At 48.5% G+C, this 20,610-nt stretch overlaps 1 protein-coding gene across 1 annotated transcript in view; it reads left to right on the plus strand.

Moving 5' to 3' along the window:
* The first annotated feature begins 1,023 nt into the window (after positions 1–1,023).
* Slc43a3 (solute carrier family 43 member 3) overlaps positions 1,024–20,610 on the plus strand; it is a 21,507-nt gene continuing 1,920 nt past the window's right edge. Inside the window, exons 1-12 of the mRNA XM_005346682.3 lie at positions 1,024–1,137; positions 1,849–2,203; positions 2,524–2,653; positions 4,857–4,903; positions 6,841–6,917; positions 7,120–7,212; positions 10,763–10,902; positions 12,402–12,496; positions 13,977–14,165; positions 14,367–14,486; positions 18,973–19,159; positions 19,660–19,774. Coding sequence (XP_005346739.1) covers positions 2,020–2,203; positions 2,524–2,653; positions 4,857–4,903; positions 6,841–6,917; positions 7,120–7,212; positions 10,763–10,902; positions 12,402–12,496; positions 13,977–14,165; positions 14,367–14,486; positions 18,973–19,159; positions 19,660–19,774 — 1,377 coding nt within the window. The 5' untranslated portion in view covers positions 1,024–1,137; positions 1,849–2,019. The remainder of the gene's footprint in view (positions 1,138–1,848; positions 2,204–2,523; positions 2,654–4,856; positions 4,904–6,840; positions 6,918–7,119; positions 7,213–10,762; positions 10,903–12,401; positions 12,497–13,976; positions 14,166–14,366; positions 14,487–18,972; positions 19,160–19,659; positions 19,775–20,610) is intronic.

The following is a 20,610-nucleotide window of genomic DNA, read 5'->3' on the forward strand; positions in this document are numbered from 1 at the left end:
AGCTCCAGTCACTAAGATGCACCCACTATACAGGTGGGGCAGCTAGGGAGCCACCTCTGAAGTCACTGCGGTTTAGGATGGAAGCACCTCCCCTCTGCAGCAAGTCACTTGAGTAGCCTTTTTTTGATACTTTGTTATTGGCGGTGATCTGGAAAACATAAGGGATGCTGGCCTTCCTACAGTCTTACTATCTATTCCTTGGAGCGAGCAGTGAGCCAGGAAGCTGGGCATGGGGTCTGCAGCTAATACACAAGAAGCCCTCTTTCAAAGGAGAGGAGAGCGCCGTGGTACAGTCGAGGAGGACATCAGCTCATTTGCTGTGGGCTGGAGTGAGCACCGCAGCTGGTTAGGCTGACCATCTCATGCTGATCACAAGCTCCGACGGGCAATTATAAATGTCTTTGATTAATAAAAAATGGGGTGATGAATGAATAGTTAATCAACGCAGTCTGGCAGGAAGCCTTTCTCAGAACCTGGGTGGCAGCTGGGGGTTGGGGGGTGGGGGGTGCGTTTGTTCCTCAAGGGTTGGGGAGCAAGGAAAGGGGTTCTTGGGGTAAAAGGCAACCCATGACGGTTTCTGTCCTGATCCCAGCTCCCTGATTTTATGGTGGAGTTTTCTTGGCAGCTCTGACTATGAGCTTGGAGCGGGGAGGGAGCTGATGAGTGAATGGGAAACTGTTCTGTGCCCACCCAAGTGGGCAGTGTAAAGAGCCGGAAACACGATGTGCATGCATCCAAGAGCTCTGAGCTGTGCCCCTTGATCCCCACGGCTGGACCAGTGCCTGGACCTGTGTTAAAACTGTCTTGGTTAGAGGCGGCAGAGGCAGGGTAGCCTAAAGGCTACCCCGTCAAAACAGAGCAAACGAGACCCTGTCCGGATCCTAGACAGCTGTTGAGGAAGGAAAAAGAAGAGGTTTGAAAAAAAAACACACACACACACACACACACACAAAAACACGAAGTGGTGGAGACAGGGGCCGGGTCCCAAGCCCTTCCGGGAGGGGGCGAGCGAGAGGCGACAACCAGAGAACTGGGAGGGGCGACGACCGCAGGGAAACTCAGTTTTGGCGCGCGTGCGGAAAGAACTGTCTTGACTAGCAAACTGAGGAGCGTGAGTGCGACCACCAGTAGGACCGGGTAGGAGAGCAGGCCGGGTCAGGGCGGCCTGGGCTGGGCAGGGCAGCGGTCTGGTGGCGGTAGGGCTTTTGGGACAGCGATCTGCGGGAGAGCGGCTGCGGGATGGGGCCCCGACCTCTGGGCCTGGTGGAAGTTGATGGATGTTAGCAGAGGCAGCAGGGAATGGGCTTGTGATCCTAGACAAGGGTCTTGTTGGGATATTTTTGCGTAGTGACCAACTAACTAGCCTGGCGACCTTGAGACAAGTACACAAAACCTTCAGAAGTTTTTTATTTCACTTTGGCGCATTGAAGAGATCCAGCTGCTACACCGAGCATTTGTATGATATACCTTGTAGCGGACTGTGTTCAGACGTTCAGGTTACTGGTTTCTACTTTAGCTATTGATATCCTCTCTCCCCTATACTTTGGGCAGAATAGTCTTTTCTTCTACGGCATGCTTTGCCATCGAGACCTACCTTTCTTCGCCTCTTCTTACTCATGCGTGGTTTCACAGATGCCTTGAATTAGAGGGATGTGAACAGTATTGGTTTTGTTGTCGTTTGAGTTTTGTTTTTCCATGTTTGGGAATGAACTCCAGATACAAGCCACATTCCCTTGTCATGTATGAAAGTTTTCACTTCCCAAAGCATCGTGCCCTTCTCCTGAGGATCACTTCCCACCGCTTTTCCACAAGCTTCCAGTACCAGGCTGTTTCTGCCTTCTTTTCCAGGATTCAGACATTTAAACCATTCCATGGTTCTCCTGGCTCAACCCAGAGACAGCTAGAGCAAGAGGCCTCTTTGGATTTGAGGGCTTGCCAGAGGAATTTTCCACACATCGCTACCAGCAGCCTGTCTCAGAAGTTAAGGGGAGGCTTTGTGGATCCACTTCACCTCAGACCATGGCAAACAGGGGCCTGCCCCTTTACTTGGCCACTCTCTTGACTGGGCTGCTGGAATGCATCGGTTTCGCTGGTGTCCTCTTTGGCTGGACTTCACTGGTGTTTGTGTTCAAACAAGAAGGGTATTTTGCAGAGCCCTGTGAACAGGACTGCATGCTCAGGAGCAATGCAACCGGGCCCCCTGGTAAGGACAGTGATGGTTTCTTAAAGGAAGTTGAAGAAACTGGTTCCTGGGAGGTGGAAGAGCGTGGGAAGGACCCCATTCCCAATTCATCTTGCCAGCCTTTCTATGAGGAGGGGCTGTCAGAATCCTCTGTGCAGAGGGTGTCAAGGAAGGAAGTATCAGATTTTGAAGGGGCCCTTAGAGACCGCTACATTGTAACACAACCTGATAGCTAGTTTTCTGATCAGAGAAGCAGTTCAAGACCGAGGGGAGTGTTATGTGGGAACTAACCTGGTGGGAAACTTAGGCGATTCCGATTTTGGCTTACGTTCCTTTCCCAGGCTCCAAAGCTCAGGATGAGAAGTTCTCACTCATCTTCACCCTGGCATCCTTCATGAACAACTTCATGACCTTCCCCACTGGCTACATCTTTGACCGCTTCAAGACAACTGTGGCCCGCCTGATAGCCATGTAAGTCTAAAACTCCAGCCTGGGCAGACGTGAAGGAGAAGGGCCTCCCTCTTCCTACACCCTTGGTTCCCTTTTCTTTGCGCCTTCCCCTATAGGCAGTAATGTATTATCCTGTTACATGCTCCACTTCCTGAGAGGCCAGGGTTACAAAATTAACAATATGTTGAGCGATGCTATCCGCTTTCCTTGTCTTATCTGATTTCCTGGAATCTTTCCCAGTCTCTTTTCCAGCAGGGCCTCACGTCTGGGTAGCTCAGGCTGTGTATTTATTCTCCCCTGTGCATCATTTTCTGGGTAACACCAACGGTGGAACTTCAGGTTGCCTCTGACTAAGATGACTCTTGCCATGGGGGTTTCCCTTGCAGATGAGCCAAAAACCTCAAGCTGCTTTTGCAGGGTTCTGCTGCCTCCTGATTACTCTAATGCTCCTGGCCAAGTTCACTGATAAGCAGGGGCTGCTGATCCCTGGTGTAGCCTAAAGCAGGGGTACAGATGTGAAGAGCTGTCAGGCTGGGAAAACAGAGTAAAGCAAGTTCCTTATACTTTAAGCTTTCTGGAGAATAGTGAGCTAAGTCAGACAAGCTTGAATTTTCGTTTCCTTTTGCCTCTTCCCCACCATGCCTCCTTTGAACTTCTTTTTTATGGTACGGCTTTCGTTATCTATGTTTACAAAGTCCTCCACCTCTCAGAGGGCCCTGGAACCTTAGGATTTTTTTTCCAAGAATCCCTTGAACTTGGCTGTTTTTTATACTGCTGGAAGTGGAACCCAGGGCTCCATGCCAGCCAAGGAAGTGTCTGCTTCTGTCCTGGTTACTTTTCTATTGCTGTGGTCAAATAATACAAAAAAACAAAAATAAACAACAACAACCAAAAAAAATGACGAAGGCGATTTATAAAAGAAAGCATTTCATTGGGCTTCTGGTTCCAGAGTCTATGATGGTGAGGGAGGGCATGACCTTAGGTAACTGCACAGCAGATAAATGCTCACGTCTGGATCCACAAGCAGGAAGAGGGAGTACAATTGGGGTGGCTACAGGCTTTTGAAGTGCCACAGCCAGGCACCCGTGACACCTCCTCCAACAAGGCTGTGCCTTGTGTTCTTTCCACCAACTGGGAACCAAGGGACATAAATGTGTGAACCTATGGGGGGCATTTTCATTGAAGCCACCACAACTTCTAAGCCACACCCCTAGCTGCGAACTCAACTGCTTTGCATTTGGAATCTAGATCAGTCTGATCCAGGTACATCCAGCCTTTCTCTCAATAACCAGAAAGTCCAGTCACACACACACACACACACACACACACACACACACACACACACACACACAATCTTGATAGCATTTTTGCTCTGTCTATGATTTTGTGAATTCAAATGCGTAGTAGCAGTTCTTGGTTGCATGTGGTCACTAACCATTTCCTTCTCCAGAAAAGAACCACTGAGGCCCAGAGAAAGGCAGAGCCTCGTTCAAAGTCCTCTGTGGAGGAGGAATTAGAATCCAAGGTTTCGATTTGCAGATTAGGCATCAACCCCTTTCCCAAGTGGTTGGCCTCAGGACAAGGGGGCCTGCTTGGGCTTTGCCCACCATGCTCCTGAGTCTTGTACACATCACATTGTTGTCAGCTGAGCTTATTAGCCAGCACTTCCCGGTTTAGCCCTAGAGCCTGGGAGGAGCAAAATCCATGTCTTAATGACTTTCCTGTGACGAGGAAAAAAATACCGTGATAAAAGCAAATTTAAGGGAGGAAGCCCTTTCTCATGGTTCCAGGCTCCAGTCCATCATGGTAGGGAGGTCCCAACGGCAGGAGTCCAAGGGAGCTGTTGACATGCATCTGTGGCCATGCAGAGGACGAATGCTGAGCTCACTTTCCTTGTTTTATGTAGTCCGGGATCCCCTGCCATGGGAATGGTTCACCCAAGTCAAGATGGGTCTTCCCATATCAGTTAATATAATCGTCTCAATGCCGGGCGGTTCTAGGTTCTTATCACGTCTACAATTGAGATTTACTCTCAAACCATCTGTGGAGACAAGGCCACATCTCAGTCTACCAGGACTGACTTCTCTGGTGCTGAGAGGCCTCTCGGAAGTGTCTGTGTCTCTGGAGTTCCTTGGCTGAGAATGCAGTCGAGTTCTATCCAATGTTGGAGGTTCCTGGTTGATCCTCAAGTTTCTTCTTTTAATTGGCTGCTTCTGTATTTCAGATTTTTCTACACTTGTGCCACACTCACCATTGCCTTCACCTCTGCGGGTGAGTGCCCACAGGTGGGTGGGAGAGACAGGCTGGGGGAGGGGGTGAGCAGAACAGGTGCCGAAGGCAGAGGGCCTGTGGTATTTTCAGAGATGCACAATTTGAAAGAGTCCCTAAGAGTTGCCGGGTTGTTGCTTGTCTGTGAGACATTTATTCTACTGAGGAAAGAATTGTATCTACATGGCATTAAAATGCTTTCTTGTTGTTTTGTAACCTGCCAGGTAATTCTGAACATATCTTCAGTTAGCAGAATCAAAATTGACAACCCTGTTGCACACACACACACACACACACACACACACACACACACACACACAAATGAAAAATGCTTCCATTGATTACTATAAAAGTCTGGAAATGCCAGTTGTCTGTCTTCTTCCCTTTGTTATGGGGGACAGAAACTGAGATGAGAGAGAGAGAGAGAGAGAGAGAGAGAGAGAGAGAGAGAGAGAGAGAGAGACTGGGCCTAGCTTGGGCTTCTGAAACCCCAGAGCCCACCTCCCCAGTGACCACTTCCTTCAGCAAGGCCACACCTCCTAGTTCCTGTCAAGTAACCCCACTCCCTAATGACCTAGCATTCAAATATATGAGCCTATAAGGGCCATCCTTATTCAAACCTTTACACCAGCCCAACCCAGCCCAGCAAAAGTTGCTCTTCCTCCAAAAATCAGGACTTTTATTCTGGAGTCAGTATTGAGGCTAGGGTGATTTTATCGTGAAACTGGTCCCCAGTCTTTAGCTCATTAGGAGATGTACATTTGTTAACGGCAGAAAGTGAATGGCAAACAGCGTGAGTCATCTCTAGAATCATCTCTTTCCAGAGCTTCCCTAGACCGAGGACAATGGTTTCGTAAAGGATGATAAGGGTGTCCTAGTGGGCAAAGGTGCTTGCCACCAAGTCTGATTCCCAGGACCCACATGGTAGAAGGAGAGAACCAACTTCCAAAAATTGTCCCCTGGCCTTCGCAGATATACCAGTGTGTGTGCACATCACACACACACACACACACACACACACACACACACACACACACACACACACAAATGTAGACCTGCTGCCAAAAAAATCCAAAAACAAACAAACAAAACCCCCAAACTGAGATTGCTAGCACAGACCTAATATACCAACAAGCTTTGGATTACCTGGTGCAACAGGGTTTCTCTGTGTAGCCCTGGCTGTCCTGGAACCCTCTCTATAGACCAGGTTGGCCTTAAATGCAGAGAGATTCACACACCTCTGCCTCCTGAGTGCTGGGATTAAAGGTACAGGATGCCCCTGCCCGGCCAAATTTGTTCCTCTTAAAAGTCACGTTTTCAGTGATTTTGAGTCGTTTACAGATGACTGCCGAACACTAACATGTTGCTCACATGTCAGTTTTGCTGACTTGTTGGGTTTTGTTGTTGTGTTGTTTAGAACCAGGAGCACACTTAATTCCATGCAGCATCTCTGATGCCAATCTCACCACAAAGGCAGCGCTCAAAGTTTCACAGAGGGAAAGGTCACAGGCATCTCTCTCAGTTTCACAGACCCCAGTGAGGCAGGGCAGAGTCTCTTGTGTCTGTGCAGCAGGGAGGAGAGTGGGGCAGATTCAGAAGGTCACCCAAGGTTATGGTCCTGCATGGTTTTGAGGCTGGACTTGGGGGACCGATTCCCGCAGTGATGGAGCAGGCGTCTGTGGTATAGCAGAGACCCAGGACCATCTTTGGTGAGGAGAAGAGGGTCTCAGGACATCTCAGCAGGCATGACTGGGTAGTCTGTTGACCATTCCCTAAAGCCCTCAAAGGATACCAGCAGGCTGCTGAAATGAACTCCAAGTATTTCTGAGAATCTAAACCTGGTAGGAGCTGGAGCCTCCTGGAGCAGAGAGGAGTGTGTACATCTTCAGGGGCTCTGGGCTGCAATGAGATCACCACTCCTGTGACTTTTATGGTTCCAGACACTGCCCTGCTGCTCTTCCTGGCCATGCCCATGCTCGCGGTGGGAGGGATCCTGTTTCTCATCACCAACCTACAGGTGTGAGCTTGTTCCCCTTATCCCAGGAACCTGGGAGAGATGGGGACATCATTTGTTTCCAGAGGGGTTGACCCAAACCAGGGTGGGAGGAACTGGGGGGAAAGTGGTTGGGATATTAATCATGTCTGGCCCAAACTGGGTGCCAAGGAGGGAAAATAACTGTTCCGTGATTAAATAAATCAGCTCGATTTGTCCTTCCCAGATCGGGAATCTCTTTGGAAAACACCGCTCAACCATCATCACCCTGTACAATGGAGCGTTTGACTCCTCCTCCGTAGTCTTCCTCATCATTAAGGTAAAAATACCCGTAGCTGGGCTGAGGGGACAGTCCAGGGACTAACTGACTCCTGTGTGGGCACAAGCACCCACGTTAGAGTTCCAGAGCCCGTGTAAAAAAGCAGAGTGTACAGGTGTGTGCTTGTAATCCTGGCGTGGGTGTCGGCAACAGGTGATTCTCTGGGCTAGCTTCGTTCACGTGGCAAATCCCAAGGCCAGCGAGAGACCCTGTCCCCTGAGGAATCACGGTGCCTGAGGCTGTCCTCTGGCTCTGCACACTGTCACCTACATCGTCACACCCATATTACTCAACACTTATTGAGCCCCCAAGCCCTTATTTATTCCACGTCCTGTCCTGCAATGGTGTCTGCCAGCTTTCAAGGCATAATTTAACTCCCATTCCTCAGGTGACACAGTTGAGTTTCAGGTACCGCGCTGGTAACCATGGGATTTGAATTTGCACCAAGGCCTGTCTTTTTCTGGGGGTGAGCTGTGATCACTGAGCTCCCCTCTTTACTTTAAGACTATACTCTCTTAGCTAGGAAGGAAAATGTGATCATGATATCCTTGAGTCAGGGAAGGACAGAAACTGGGGACTCTGTCGGAGGGGGCATTTCCTGAGTGAGCTGCAGCTTTGGGAAGGGGGTAGGAAGGACCAGTGGGGACCTTGGAAACCACACAAAGGTCTTTCTAGTTCTTCCAAGGGCTAGCCATGAATGTCAGAGAACAAACAGTTGGCAAGGATGTTAGTAGCCCATTAACAATCATTCTGCTAATGGTTTTGTTTTTATTAAATTAAATTAATTAATTGTTGTTATTATTTAGGACAAGGCCTCTTCAGATGGCCCAAGACTCACTGTGGAGTCCACTTTTTTCTCAAACTCGTGATCATTCTTCCTCGGCCTTCCAAGTGCTGAGATTATAGTCATGTGTCACGATACCTAGCTTCGAGTAATTTGGTTTTGAGACAGCATCTGACTGTGTAGGGCAGGCTGGATTGAATCTTGGAGCCCAGGCTAGCCTCAAGCTCTCTGTCTTTCTGCCTTAGGCTCTCCGGTGCTGAGGTTACAGGCAGGAACCACAGACCTGGCTTTGCTAATGATTTTAGTGTTTGTCATTGCTAACAGCTTTATCTTGCTAGTGCCTTATGTCACACATGGGATGGGTTCTGATTGGGCTAAGGTAACCACGGCAAGCTCTGTCTCTGCCACCAGTGACAGATGGAGCTGGGCTTGTCATAAAACCCCTGCAAATGAGATGAAGCGAGTGTATAGTGCCTAACTTGAGGGGACGTTTCCTCCTTGAGGAAGGGTGAGAGCAGAGTAGAAAGAAAACCTTGAGGCTGGGACTAACCCAATAGTTAGAATGCCTGCCTCGCATGCACAAAGCCTGGTTCAACTCCCAGCACTGTATACTCAGGCTGGGTATCATGCCTGCTGCCCCACCACAAGGCAGAGGAAGGCTAGAGGACCAGAAGTTCAAGGTCATTTTATGCAGTGAGCTCCGAGCCTACCTGGCCTTTTCGCAACAACAAAACCCTTCTTCCCCTCTTTCTCTGCTCTTCCTCTTTGAAGCTGCAGTGGGATGGAGGGTGTGGGAGGTGACACTGTCATAACCACCCTTTGATTACGAGGTGACCAGTGGGGACGCAGTGACCCAGTGGGGAGCAATAGGAGGGAAAGCGGCGGACCCCAAACTGCTCAGGCTGGCACTCTCTCTGGGCTTCGGTCAGACCACCCCTGGGCTCACGAACCTCACTTAGTCCCCTGAGCACCTTGGGCAGAGTCTGAGTTGCCCGGGGCTCGCTAGACCCTCTGTGGCTGGTGCAAGAGCCACGTCCCAGGTTCCCTTGCCTTGATGTATCTCCTCTTCAGAGCGGGGAGGGAAGAGCTGGGGCAGGAGTGGGAGTCTTAGTTCAATAGGTCTCAGCTGCTTTCTCTGTGGCCTCTGAGGTTTGTCTCACTTCGCGGTTTCAAACCTGGAAGTTGAGGAATTTAGAGGTTCCCTTTGTTGTGTGAGTCACTCCGGGAAACCCAGGGAGAGTGGCCCTGTGGCTTCCCACAGATGTCTTTTATAAGCTGAATTCCTTTTTTTTTAAATAGTCTTTTTATTATTATTTTCTACTAAAACTTTCTTTTCATTTACATGCCAACCACACTTCCCCCTCCCTGACCTCCTCCCAACCCCTACTACCTTCCACCCACCCCCTTTCCATCTCCCCATCCACTCCTCAGAAAGGGTAAGGCTTCCCCTGGGGAGTCAACAAAGTTTGGCATATCAAGTTGAGGCAGAATCCCGCACCCCTTCGAGGCTGAGCATGGTATTTCTCCATAGGAAATGGGCTCCAAAAAGCCAGTTCATGCCCTAGGGATAAATCCTGGTCCTCTGCCAGTGGCCCCACAGACTGCCCAAGCTGCACCACTGTAGCCCACATTCAGAGGGCCTAGTTCTGTCCTATGCAGGCTACAGGCTCCTAGCTGTCAGTCCAGAGTCCCTGAGATCCCACTAGCTCAGGTCAGCTGTCTCTGTGGATTTCCCCACCATGGCCTTGACCCGTTTGCTCATTTAATCCCTCCTCCCTCTCTTCGACTGGCCTCTGCGAGCTCAGCCCAGTGACAAGCTGGACTCTTGTGTGAAGAGTTGGCCGGAAGGACGTCTTGCAATTGGAGAGGAATAGCATTAGACTAAAAGATCTCAGAGAGTCATGTGAGGAGGTGCCACAAGGCTGCTTCCTGGGCCCTAAGGGAAGGATGGTGAGGACCAGGAGTCTTTGGGCAGCTCCAGGAGGGCAGGAAGGAGGCTGTGCTGGAGCTTTTTAGAAATGCGGCTTCCAGCTTCTGCCGCCTACACTTTTCACATGTGATAAAATACATATAGCATAAAATATGCTATCAGGATTTTAAAAAACTATCTATTGATGTATGTGTGCGTGTGCGTGTGTGTGTGTGTGTGTGTGTGTTCGGGGGTGGGCAGAGCATGTTGGCGGAGGTCAGAAGACACCTTGAGGGAGTCCATCCATCGTGTGGGTTGTGGGCGAGAAACTCAGATCACCAAGCTTGGTAGCAAGCAGCTTCACCCAATGAACCATCCTGCTGACCCATAACCAGTTTTTAAGTGCTCAGGTTAGTAGTATTAAGTACATTTATGCTGCTGAGCAACCAGCACCATCCTTCATCTCCAGAAATTTTCATGTTATAAAATTGGAACCCTGTACCTGTTAACACAAGTTCCTCATTACTCCTACCCCCGTTCCAACCTCTAACAACTACATTCTACTTTCTATATGAGACTGACTATTCCAGGAATCTCTTGTAGGTAGAATGATACAGAATTTGTCTTTCTGTGACTGGCTATCTTCACTTGATGTCTTGTTCTCAAGGTTTATCCGTATTGTGCCATGATAGCCTTCCCCCTTTAAAGGCCAAATAATACTCTGTCAAGTAGCCATATGACATTTTGTTTATTCATTCGCTTACCCACAGACACTTTTTCTCTCCACCTTTGACCATGGTCTATAACACTCTTGTGAGCCCTAGTGTTATTCTGATGAGTTGTTCCTCTCTCCATAGCTCCTTCATGAACGCGACATCAGCCTCAGGGCTTCCTTCCTCTTCCTGTCTGTCTGCAGTGTCTGGCATGTTGGACGCACTTTTCTCCTGATGCCTCGGGAACATATCCCCTACCCATTGCCTCCCAACTACAGTTATGGGTAAGCATGATTGGCCAAGGCCTCACCTCATCTGAGGCAGGAAAAAGGAACGATTGTGTGTGTTACAGAAGAGTGTATTAGTTAGCTACTCCTGCATGACAAGGATACCATGCAGTTATTTTTCCTTTCTTCCTTCCTTCTTAAAAGAAATTACTAATTTTTATTTTATGTGTATGAGAGCTCTGCCTGTGTAAATGAATGTGTCTCATGTGTGTGTTTGGTGCCCACGGAGGTCATAAGTAAGTATCAGGTCCCCTAGAACTAGAGTTACAGATAGACGTGAGCTGCTGTGTGTGCTGGGAACCAAGCCTGGATCCTCTGAAAGAGCAGAAAGTCCTTCTAATGACTGAATCATCTCTCCAGATCCTAAGAATTTATTTCTTACATCAGAGCCAGACTTGGATGATCTTATCATTCATGCCTCTGATCATCTGATGTGTTAGCTGGGAGTTGGCTGGTCTGCCATGCCCTAACTGACATTGGGTTTGGAGTGACAAGTATGGAGGTGTCATAGTCTAATGCTCCAGCAGGCTTGCTTGGGTGTGCACACACAGTGGTTCCAGGGTTCAGAGAGGGGGCAGAAATGCCCACGGTTCTTTGGAGCTTCAACTTGGAATTGATGTGTCACTTGTATGCTACATTGATGTGTACTTGTATGCTACATTGATGTGTCACTTGTATGCTATGTTGATGTGTCACTTGTATGCTATATTGATGTGTCATTTGTATGCTATGTTGATGTGTCATTTGTATACTACGTTGATGTGTCACTTATATGCTACATTGATGTGTACTTGTATGCTACATTGATGTGTCACTTGTATGCTACATTGATGTGTCACTTGTATGCTACATTGATGTGTCACATGTATGCTACATTGATGTGTCACTTATATGCTATGTTGATGTGTCATTTGTATACTACAATCTCTCGGCTGAAGCAGTTCACGTGTCTAGCCTAGGTGATGATGAGAAACGGGCATAGTCCATTGCCAGGGACAAGACAGAGGAGGTGGATACCACAGTCACGTCAGCTGCCAGCTATAGGGAGCCAAGGCGCCATCCTCAGTTTCTGCTCACTTGCTGTTGTGATGCCCCCATGTGCTCTTTGAGTTCCATTCTCATGGTCACCTTTCCCATGCCTTGCCTTTGCTGTCCAACTCTGAAAAATGAGGCTCTGAGGGGTAAGCTGGAGCCCAATGAGAAAGAGTCAGAGCTGAGATGTGTAGCAAAATCCACCCTCTTCCATGTTTCCCGTGTACCCCAAACTCGTCTGCCTATGAGAATCAATCAGATCATTACAATAAAAAAGAAAACAAAAATGGAAAGCTGGCCCTTAGCCAGTAGACATTCTGATGTACTTGGCCTGGGCTGCTACTTGTCCAACAAGGTTCCATGTGCGGTACAATAAGGATCCCCTTCACTGTTGGCTCTGGTCTGGGTTTGATCCAGCTTGCTCACAGTGCTTGGCCCGACTGCCCGGGCTTCTGTTTCCTCAGCCTGTGTTCTAGGTTTGGCACTAGAAAGGAAGAGAAGGAAGCGGCTGAGCATGAAACCAAGGAGCTGCAGTCAAAGGAGCTTTCATCAAAGGAAGGTGAGTTCTATTGGTTTTCCCACGTCTCCCACAGACACTGGCAGCCCCGTGCGTGTCTGCTCTTAACTCCGGGACATCTTCCCAGGGGCTCAGAATGAGGCCAGGCCAGTCAAGGAAGACCAACCTTTGTATATTTTTAGTGTTTCTTTCTTCCCTTACCCACGCACTTCAACTCTCCTTACGCTGAAATCTACCTTCCAGTGCCCTGATTCGCACATCCTGGTCTTGACTCTCCTGGGATCCCAGGGCACCAAGGCTGCCATCTGCGTCTCCATTTCTTTACGTCTCTTGGATCTGACCCCTTTCCATCTGTCCCCTCTTCATGGCTTCCTCCTTTCCCTCTTCTGTCTGCTCTGAGTCTTTGGTTATGAATATTATAAACCATCTCTGGCTGCAGTAGAAGTAAAAATAGGAGGAGGGAGGAGGGAATGGAGGGAGGCAGGTCATAGGGCAGAAGTAGCAGCTGGGCAGGAGAAAGCAGTTTCCAGAGCAGGGCAGTTAATAGAATTACATTGTATTTGAGATTGTTTTTTTTTTCTTTCTATATGAGCAGATTTTAGCTGTTCTTGGCACACAAAAAAATGGGCAACAATATGAGATGATGGATATGTTAATTTGCTTTGCCATGGTAACCATTTTACTATCTATATGTACCCGATGACAGCATGTTGTATGCCTTAAATACACACAATGAAATTTATTTGTTAAAAAAGAATAGGGGCCGGGGATGTAGCTCAGTCAGTAGAGCCCTTGCCTAGCATGTGCAAAGTCTTGGGTTCAATCCCAGCACTGCATACATCTGGACATTGTGGTAATGGGATCAGAAGTTCACTGTCAGCCTTAGCTACATATTGAGTTCAGTGCCAGTCCTGGCTACATCAAACACTGCCTCAAACAATAAAAAGAGTCAGAGGACTGTGGAAGGCTCACATAGTCAAGAGGAAAGTGAGTTGCCAGGCTACAGAGGTGTGAAACCAGGCTGCCTCTTGGCATTCATGTAGTCTTTAGCCAGCCTACCTTCTCAGGTCAACTGGTTGAGGAACAGAACATTTAAGTCATGGTCTCAATGGAACCAGGAGTAGCAGGGGAGTCCCAAGGAAATGAGAGACTCTGAGGCCAAAAGAAAGGCAGGGGACACAGAACAGGCCAGAGCAATAGCTGTTCATCACAAGTCCGTACTGTGTCCTTGTCTTTCATCTTACCAACCTGGCTGAGAAAGATCAGGAAGGTACAGTCACTGAGTAGACTGTGAGAGACAGATCAAATTTCAGGACACGGAAGAACAGGAGGAGAGCCGTCCGAGGTGGAAGGACAAGATGACAAAGCAGGGTGGAGGGGCAGAGGGAGTTTAGGTAGCTCATGGAAGACAAGCACGGAAGGTGAGCTCAGGCCTGAGACTGTCTTGTGAAGGGCCACTCTGGCCCATCTAGCCTCTCCTCTTTCTCTGTCACTGATGCCCACAACTTTGTTTCTCCATCAGAGAGCTCTGGACCAGGGCAGCAGCAGCAGCAGCAGCAGCAGGAGCAACGGTCTTTTCGAAGCTGTGCACTGTCACGCCGGTTCATCTTGCATGTGGTGTGGCTGTCCACCATACAGTTATGGCATTACCTCTTCATTGGCACTCTCAACTCTCTATTAACCAGCTTGGCTGGGACTGACAGTGTGCAAGGTATGTGGTGGGCTTCGAAGCCGTCTCCCGGTTGGTCTCAGGTAGGGACTCAGGAATAGGTGCTGTGCCCATGGAGTCGTGTGCTCCAGGAGGGTTTCTGAGGGCCTGGGGAGTGGGGCTGGGGAAGAAAAAGGCAGGATGGGAGAGTCTTCTCTTGTACATTATCCTGAAAATTTCTCCCTGCCCAAATCCTCTCTGCAGTCAGCACATTCACAAATGCCTTCGCCATCACCCAGTTTTTCGGGGTGCTGTGTGCCCCCTGGAATGGCATGCTCATGGACCGTCTTAAACAGAAGTATCAGAAGGAAGCCAAGAAAACAGGTAAGACTGGGAGCCAGGAGTGAGCTCTTGGCAGACTTCCACACTCTGCTTATCTTTGCTTTAGTCTTCCTCCCTGAACTTGTTCATTTAGCCATTCAGCCCTTGGTCATCCATTTTGTGGCAGGCACAGTACCAGACCTGTGAGGACCTTTCAATGGATGAGACAGGAGTATCTTGTCCTCCGAAGCTGTTCCTAATCCAGAGGGTGGGGCAAGGTAATCAGGTAGTTACCATCCACGCGTTATGGCAGATGGTCCGTAAACGACGGAGTGTTGTGTCTACGATGAGACAAAAATCACACCCACAAATCCATTCTGTATCTGTCTTTATTGTCTACAGACTACACGAGAGAGTCAGCACTTCATTGTATAGTAGGCTTTCTGTTAGGTGGTTTTGTCGTCCCCCGACTACCCCACGTGAAATGTTCTGAGCACATTTGAGCTAGCATACACTGAGCCACGATACCTCATAGGCTAAGTGTATTAAATGCATTTTCAAATTGACGGTATTTTGGGTTTCGGATGTAGCTTCACTTGTGAGTCCGGGAGCCTCTGCTAGCAGGCAAAGGGATTTGGATACTGAGCAGGGTATATTTCCTGTTCTGGGTGAAACAAAGTTGCTAGGGAAGGCAGAGGGAGTGGCTCCTAAACCAGGATGGAAAACACAAAGACTGGAGGAAAAGCAAGGGGCCTGATGGTGGCTGAGGGGCACCATGGCATGGCAGTGGTGAAAGAACAGGCATTCAGGAATCTGGATCCTTCCTGCAAGCTATTGAAGCTAATCAGAATGCAGAGTGCACGGGAGTTGCAGGAAAAACCTGGGGAGATCGTGAGAAGGATCCTACTCACTGTGCCTTAGAGGGTTAGAATGTGATCCTTAGGTGTGACTGGCAGAGCAGAAGGATGCTGGGCCTTTTACCCCTTGGGAGCTGGAGGATAAGGGGTAGAGGAAGAGAACACTGGTTTACTGTTCGCGTTGCCTGCTCCCCTTCCCTGCTCTCTACACTCTAGCCCTGCAGCAGTATTTTGAAATCAAGCTTAGACAGTATACCGTATTTACTTGCAAATACTTCATAGACTCTCCTTAACAGAGTCCCTCTTAAATAAATATCACCATGAAAATCCCCATTGATTTCTTAATATTTTCTAGTACGCATCTGCTTTTCAAATCTCCTTACGGTCCTCGGTATATTATTTCATGACTGGCTTGTTCAGTGTCTCCTTACAAAGTCCGCATGAAGTTGAAAGGACAAAGTTCAATTGATGTGTCTTTGGCATCTTTATTTTTAAACATTTATTTGTTTAAGACAGGGCCTCCTCTAGCCTAGGCTAGGCTCCAAGTTACTATGTAACCAAGGCTAGCTTTGAACCCACTCTGTAGTCGAGGCCTTGGACTCCTGGTCCTTCTGCTGTCACTTCCCAAGTGCGGGGCTGACAGTCCCCCCCCCCCCAAGCCCAGCGAATAGACCTTTCTTCCTCTTCTTTCTCTGGTACCGGGAACAGAACTCCGAGTCTCACGCATGCGCAGTTAATGTTTTACCACTGAGTTCTATCCCTCACCCCGATACTCTTCCTTTACGATTTATGTTAGTTATTTGTTGAAGAGAGTGGAATATTTTTCCTGTCAGATTTCCCACATTTGGTCTTGGCATCCTTTGGGTGTTTCGTGAATGGGTTCCTTTGATTGGACATTTCCTGTAAATAGGCAGATTCGAAGCTTGGAGGAGACTCAATTTTTCTTTTCTGGCAAGAATTCGTGGGAATGGAGTTGTGGCCTTTCTCTGGTTCCTTTGCAGGCCCCTGCTAGCCCGCGGTCTTTGCTGTTACAGCGCTGACATAGGTCAGCTGCTTCAGAATTTGACAGTCTGATCTATCTGTTATGGAGCTTCCCATCAGCCCGAGCAACTAATGATTTCACAACCACTGTGATCAATTTGAGACCCATGATCTGATTAGAGTGCTACTTCCGTCTTCAGCTTTTAGCAGATACGATTCCTCCAAAAGACACGATTTCTCGGACTGTTCTTCATGCTGAAGGAGACGCTTGCCTTCCTCCTGTTTAATCAGGATGTTTAAAACTTATTTTTTTTTGAAAACTTTATTTTTGAGAATTTCATATGTGTATACCATGAGATAGAATCATACCCGATTTTTTTTTCTTTTGAGGGAGGATTGTTTTGTTTAATTTTTTTTTTTTTAACCACACAATGTATCTAATGCGTGCTCCCATTCTTCTCTGCCTTCTTCAGTGCTGGAGACGGGGCTCAGGGCTTCTCCTGTGCTGTGCTGTGCTGGGCAAGTGCTGTCCCTCAGAACCACAATCCTGGCCCTCACTAGTCTTTTATAGACTACCCCCCCCCCCGAAGTGCTGGGATTGGGGTGTGTACTACCATGTCTAGCTTAAAATTTTTTCATTTTGTTTATATATTTATTTGTGTGTGTGTGTGGGGGGGTGTATGCCGGAGTGTATCTGTGAAGTTCAGAGGACAATTTGTGGGGTTCAACTCTTTCATTCCACCATGTGGCTCTGGGCTATGGAATGAAGATCGCCAGGCTTGGTGACAGGCACCTTTACCTGCTAAGCCATTTTACAGACCCTCATCAGGCCTGTAAAATCTTACAGTGTCTTTGTGGGACCTTCAGACAGGACTTACTAACTTTAGACAGTGTCCTTGCCTTCTAATACAGGGAGAGGATCAGGTTTGTTGAATTGGACCTGTCTCCTGCACCAGGCTTGAAACGCTCATCTGTCCAAATATTCTTAGGTCTCTATAAGAAACAGCCTTTAGAGACCTCAGCTTGGGTGCTTTGCTCACTCTGTGTACGCTCATTCTTCTTAAAAGTAATTTTTACAGTTAGCATGCAGTATTGTAGGCTTCCTTGTGGCATTTCATACATTTGGTATATGCTATTCCTATTCATCCCTCATCCCTACTGCCCCTCGGCCCCACCTCCTCTTCCTGCCCCCTCGGCCCCACCTCCTCTTCCTGCCCCCACCCCCAGTCTCTTTCTGCGTTTTTGTCATCCTCTCATAGGAAATATTTCTGCACGCTCACAGTCTCCTCTGTTTTTTCTTTTAAACTGCAGTGACACATACTCATCTAGGCACATGCGTGCACACTCAGGTGTGAATGCTCCATTCTTTTCACCTGCATCAGTCTCTAGCTAGTGCCCCTTCCTCATATGCTGACCCATCCCACTCCACAATTTCTTCACTGCCAGCCCACTTCCCTTTTCCCCAAGCTCACTCACGCCAGTGTGAGGAAGGCAGCTTGCACCCCCCCACATGCACATGCATACACATACACACGCGCACATATACACACATGTACACACATGCACACACATGCACACACGTGTACATGCACATGCATACATGCACACAAGCGCACATATACACACATGTACACACATGCACACACATATACACATGTGTACATGCACATGTACATACACGCAAGCACATGTGCACTCACACATGAGCATGCACACACACGAGTACACACATGTACGCACATACACACGTGTACACGCACATGCACATACACATACGCGCACATATACACATGTACACAATGCACACACATGTACATGCACATGTACACACAAGCACACACGTGCACATACACACGCGTACACACATGCACACACACATACACATGTGTACATGCACACGTACACACGCGTGCACTCACACATGAGCATGCACACACACACACACGAGTCCAACTAAACATGGAGCTATGTTCATTGGTCTCATTTTTGTTGTTGTTGTTGTTGCTATTTCTGATATCTTGGGATTGCTTTGCTTGCTTTCTTCCTGTTTGCACTTTATTGAAAACACTTCCTAAATTAAACATTTACATTTCCTCAAAACTAAAACTGGGAAACAAGATGTTGAGTTCCCTCTCTGCTTGTTTTCCTTTATTTGCCCCTTTTTGTGAGCATTTTACTGTTTTTCTTTAAAACACAATAAACACCTACATAGACATATTTCTGTATGCCTCCTTCCTTGGATAAAAGGCAGAGCGCCATTCGCACAGCTGTGCAGCTGTCTTCTCTACGCCTCTCTGTTCTGAGACCCGTCTCGCCCTGTAGCTGCCGCCCAGCTCTCTGTTACGTGGCTGGCTCGGACTTGGTACCATCTCCTCCGTTGGTGACAGTTCAGATTGTTTCCGGTCCTTTGCTATGACCGGGTCACCAGTTGTGCTATAAATGACAAAGATAATGATAACAATAATAGGCATCATCATTGTCTCCGATTCCGGGTTGCAGGGAGCAAGAGTGGTCTGCAACCTGTTCAGAGGCCACTCCTTCTGTGAGTGAGTTAGGGAGCCCCAGGAAACTGGGAGGAGCAGGCACATTTGATTGACATGTAGGCGGAGAGTCAGCAACACTGAGGAGCTGGTGTTGAGAATGAGACCTGGTTCTGTTTGGACAGTTCTGATTTTTTTCCTGCTCACACCCTCTCTTCCCTTCTGAACCAGGCTCCTCCCCCTCGGCAGCTGCTCTCTGCTCCACGGTGCCTTCACTGGCCTTGACGTCTCTGCTGTGCCTGGGCTTTATCCTGTGTGCTTCCATTCCTGTCATCCAGCTGCAGTACGCCACCTTCATCCTGCAAGTCATCAGCCGCTCCTTCCTCTATGGGTGCAACGCTGCCTTCCTCACGCTGGCGTAAGTGATGTTGGGGCAAGGGAGTGGGGTGGGCCTGGAGGTGACCAGGTCCAAGGGCATGTGAAGAAGGGGTGCTGGCTAGAGACTGATAGGTGGGAAGGACGGAGTGTTCACACACCAGAGGCTTTGTGTCCAGTGAGAGTCTTTGTCTTACTCAGCCCTCACTACCAGCTTCTATCCTAACTCCCAGAGAAGAGTTACAAAGGTATTTTCCCTTCTTCGTGCCCTTCGCACTCTGTTCTTGTTTCCTTCATTTGCACTCCATCTGTCTTTCCCAGGCACAGGCTGGGTCCCGGACCCTTCTGTTTTCCCAGGGCCCATTACCGTGCTCTGGTCTTATGGTTAGAAGGCCTGAGCAGAGTGGGAGAAGGGAAGGCTCATGTGGGTGAGTGAACAGCAGGCCCAGGATAGGAGAGCTGGATGCTCAGCATTCTTAAATAAATTCTGCTTGGAGCCAGAGGGCTGTAAAACTCACGAAACCTCTGTCTGTCTTCCCCTAGTTTCCCTTCAGAGCATTTTGGAAAGCTGTTTGGGCTGGCGATGGCTCTGTCTGCTATTGTGTCTTTGCTGCAGTTTCCCCTCTTCAAACTCTCCCCCCAGAACATCGCCGTTTACGTGAGTACCATCCGGGGTCTGTTTCTGGCCAGTGTGTATGTGGGCCCTTGACTAGAAAGGCTACCCAGGCTGGACCTACTGCACAGGGCCCCAGCAGGGGGCACCCTAAGCTGATTCAAGAGACCTGGGTGTGTTAGAGGCTTCCATGGTGCAGAGCCCGGAATGTCCAGGGTTTCACTTTTCAAACTAGGGTGATGGGCAGAAACCTGCCTCAAGCTGGGGTTTCCTAAAAATCGAAGGGTTAACCCTTCGCTGAGAACCTGTGCTTTTCATAGGTCTGGAGCAAAACAGCCGTTTGTGAGTGTGTGCATAAGTATATGTTACTCCGGAATAGGATGTAAATACTCTCAGAATTTCAAGCAAAAGCGTCTCCCACTTCCAGTCAGTGTAGACCAACCTTGGCTTCTCTATGGAGACTATGGCCTAGACTACATTTTTCTGATGCCAGGAGCTTCATGCTTTCATCCCTGGGCCCCATTCCCGGGGAATGTCTCCATGGGCTAGCCCTAGAAGGTCCTGCCTCTTTAACTCTGGGGGAAAATTGAGGATCAAAGAGATTGAATGACTTACCAACTCAGATACTCAAGAGTCACACACAGCTAAAATAGAAGTCTCTGCCCTTGAGAGTCAGGGTTCTGGCCACTGATGACCCTACTTGGCCTCATTAAAAAGATCGGAAGGGCAGGAAAGATGGCTTAGTCGTCAGGGTGACCCATGGTAGAAGGAGAGACCCAAGTGGTACAAGTTGTCCTCTAACTCCCAAATGTGCTCCATGGCACTGGACTCTCTCTCTCTCTCTCTCTCTCTCTCTCTCTCTCTCTCTCTCTCTCTCTCTC

This window comes from Microtus ochrogaster, chromosome 4 (genome assembly GCF_000317375.1).
Source record: "Microtus ochrogaster isolate Prairie Vole_2 chromosome 4, MicOch1.0, whole genome shotgun sequence".
Classification (NCBI taxonomy): Eukaryota; Metazoa; Chordata; class Mammalia; order Rodentia; family Cricetidae; genus Microtus; species Microtus ochrogaster.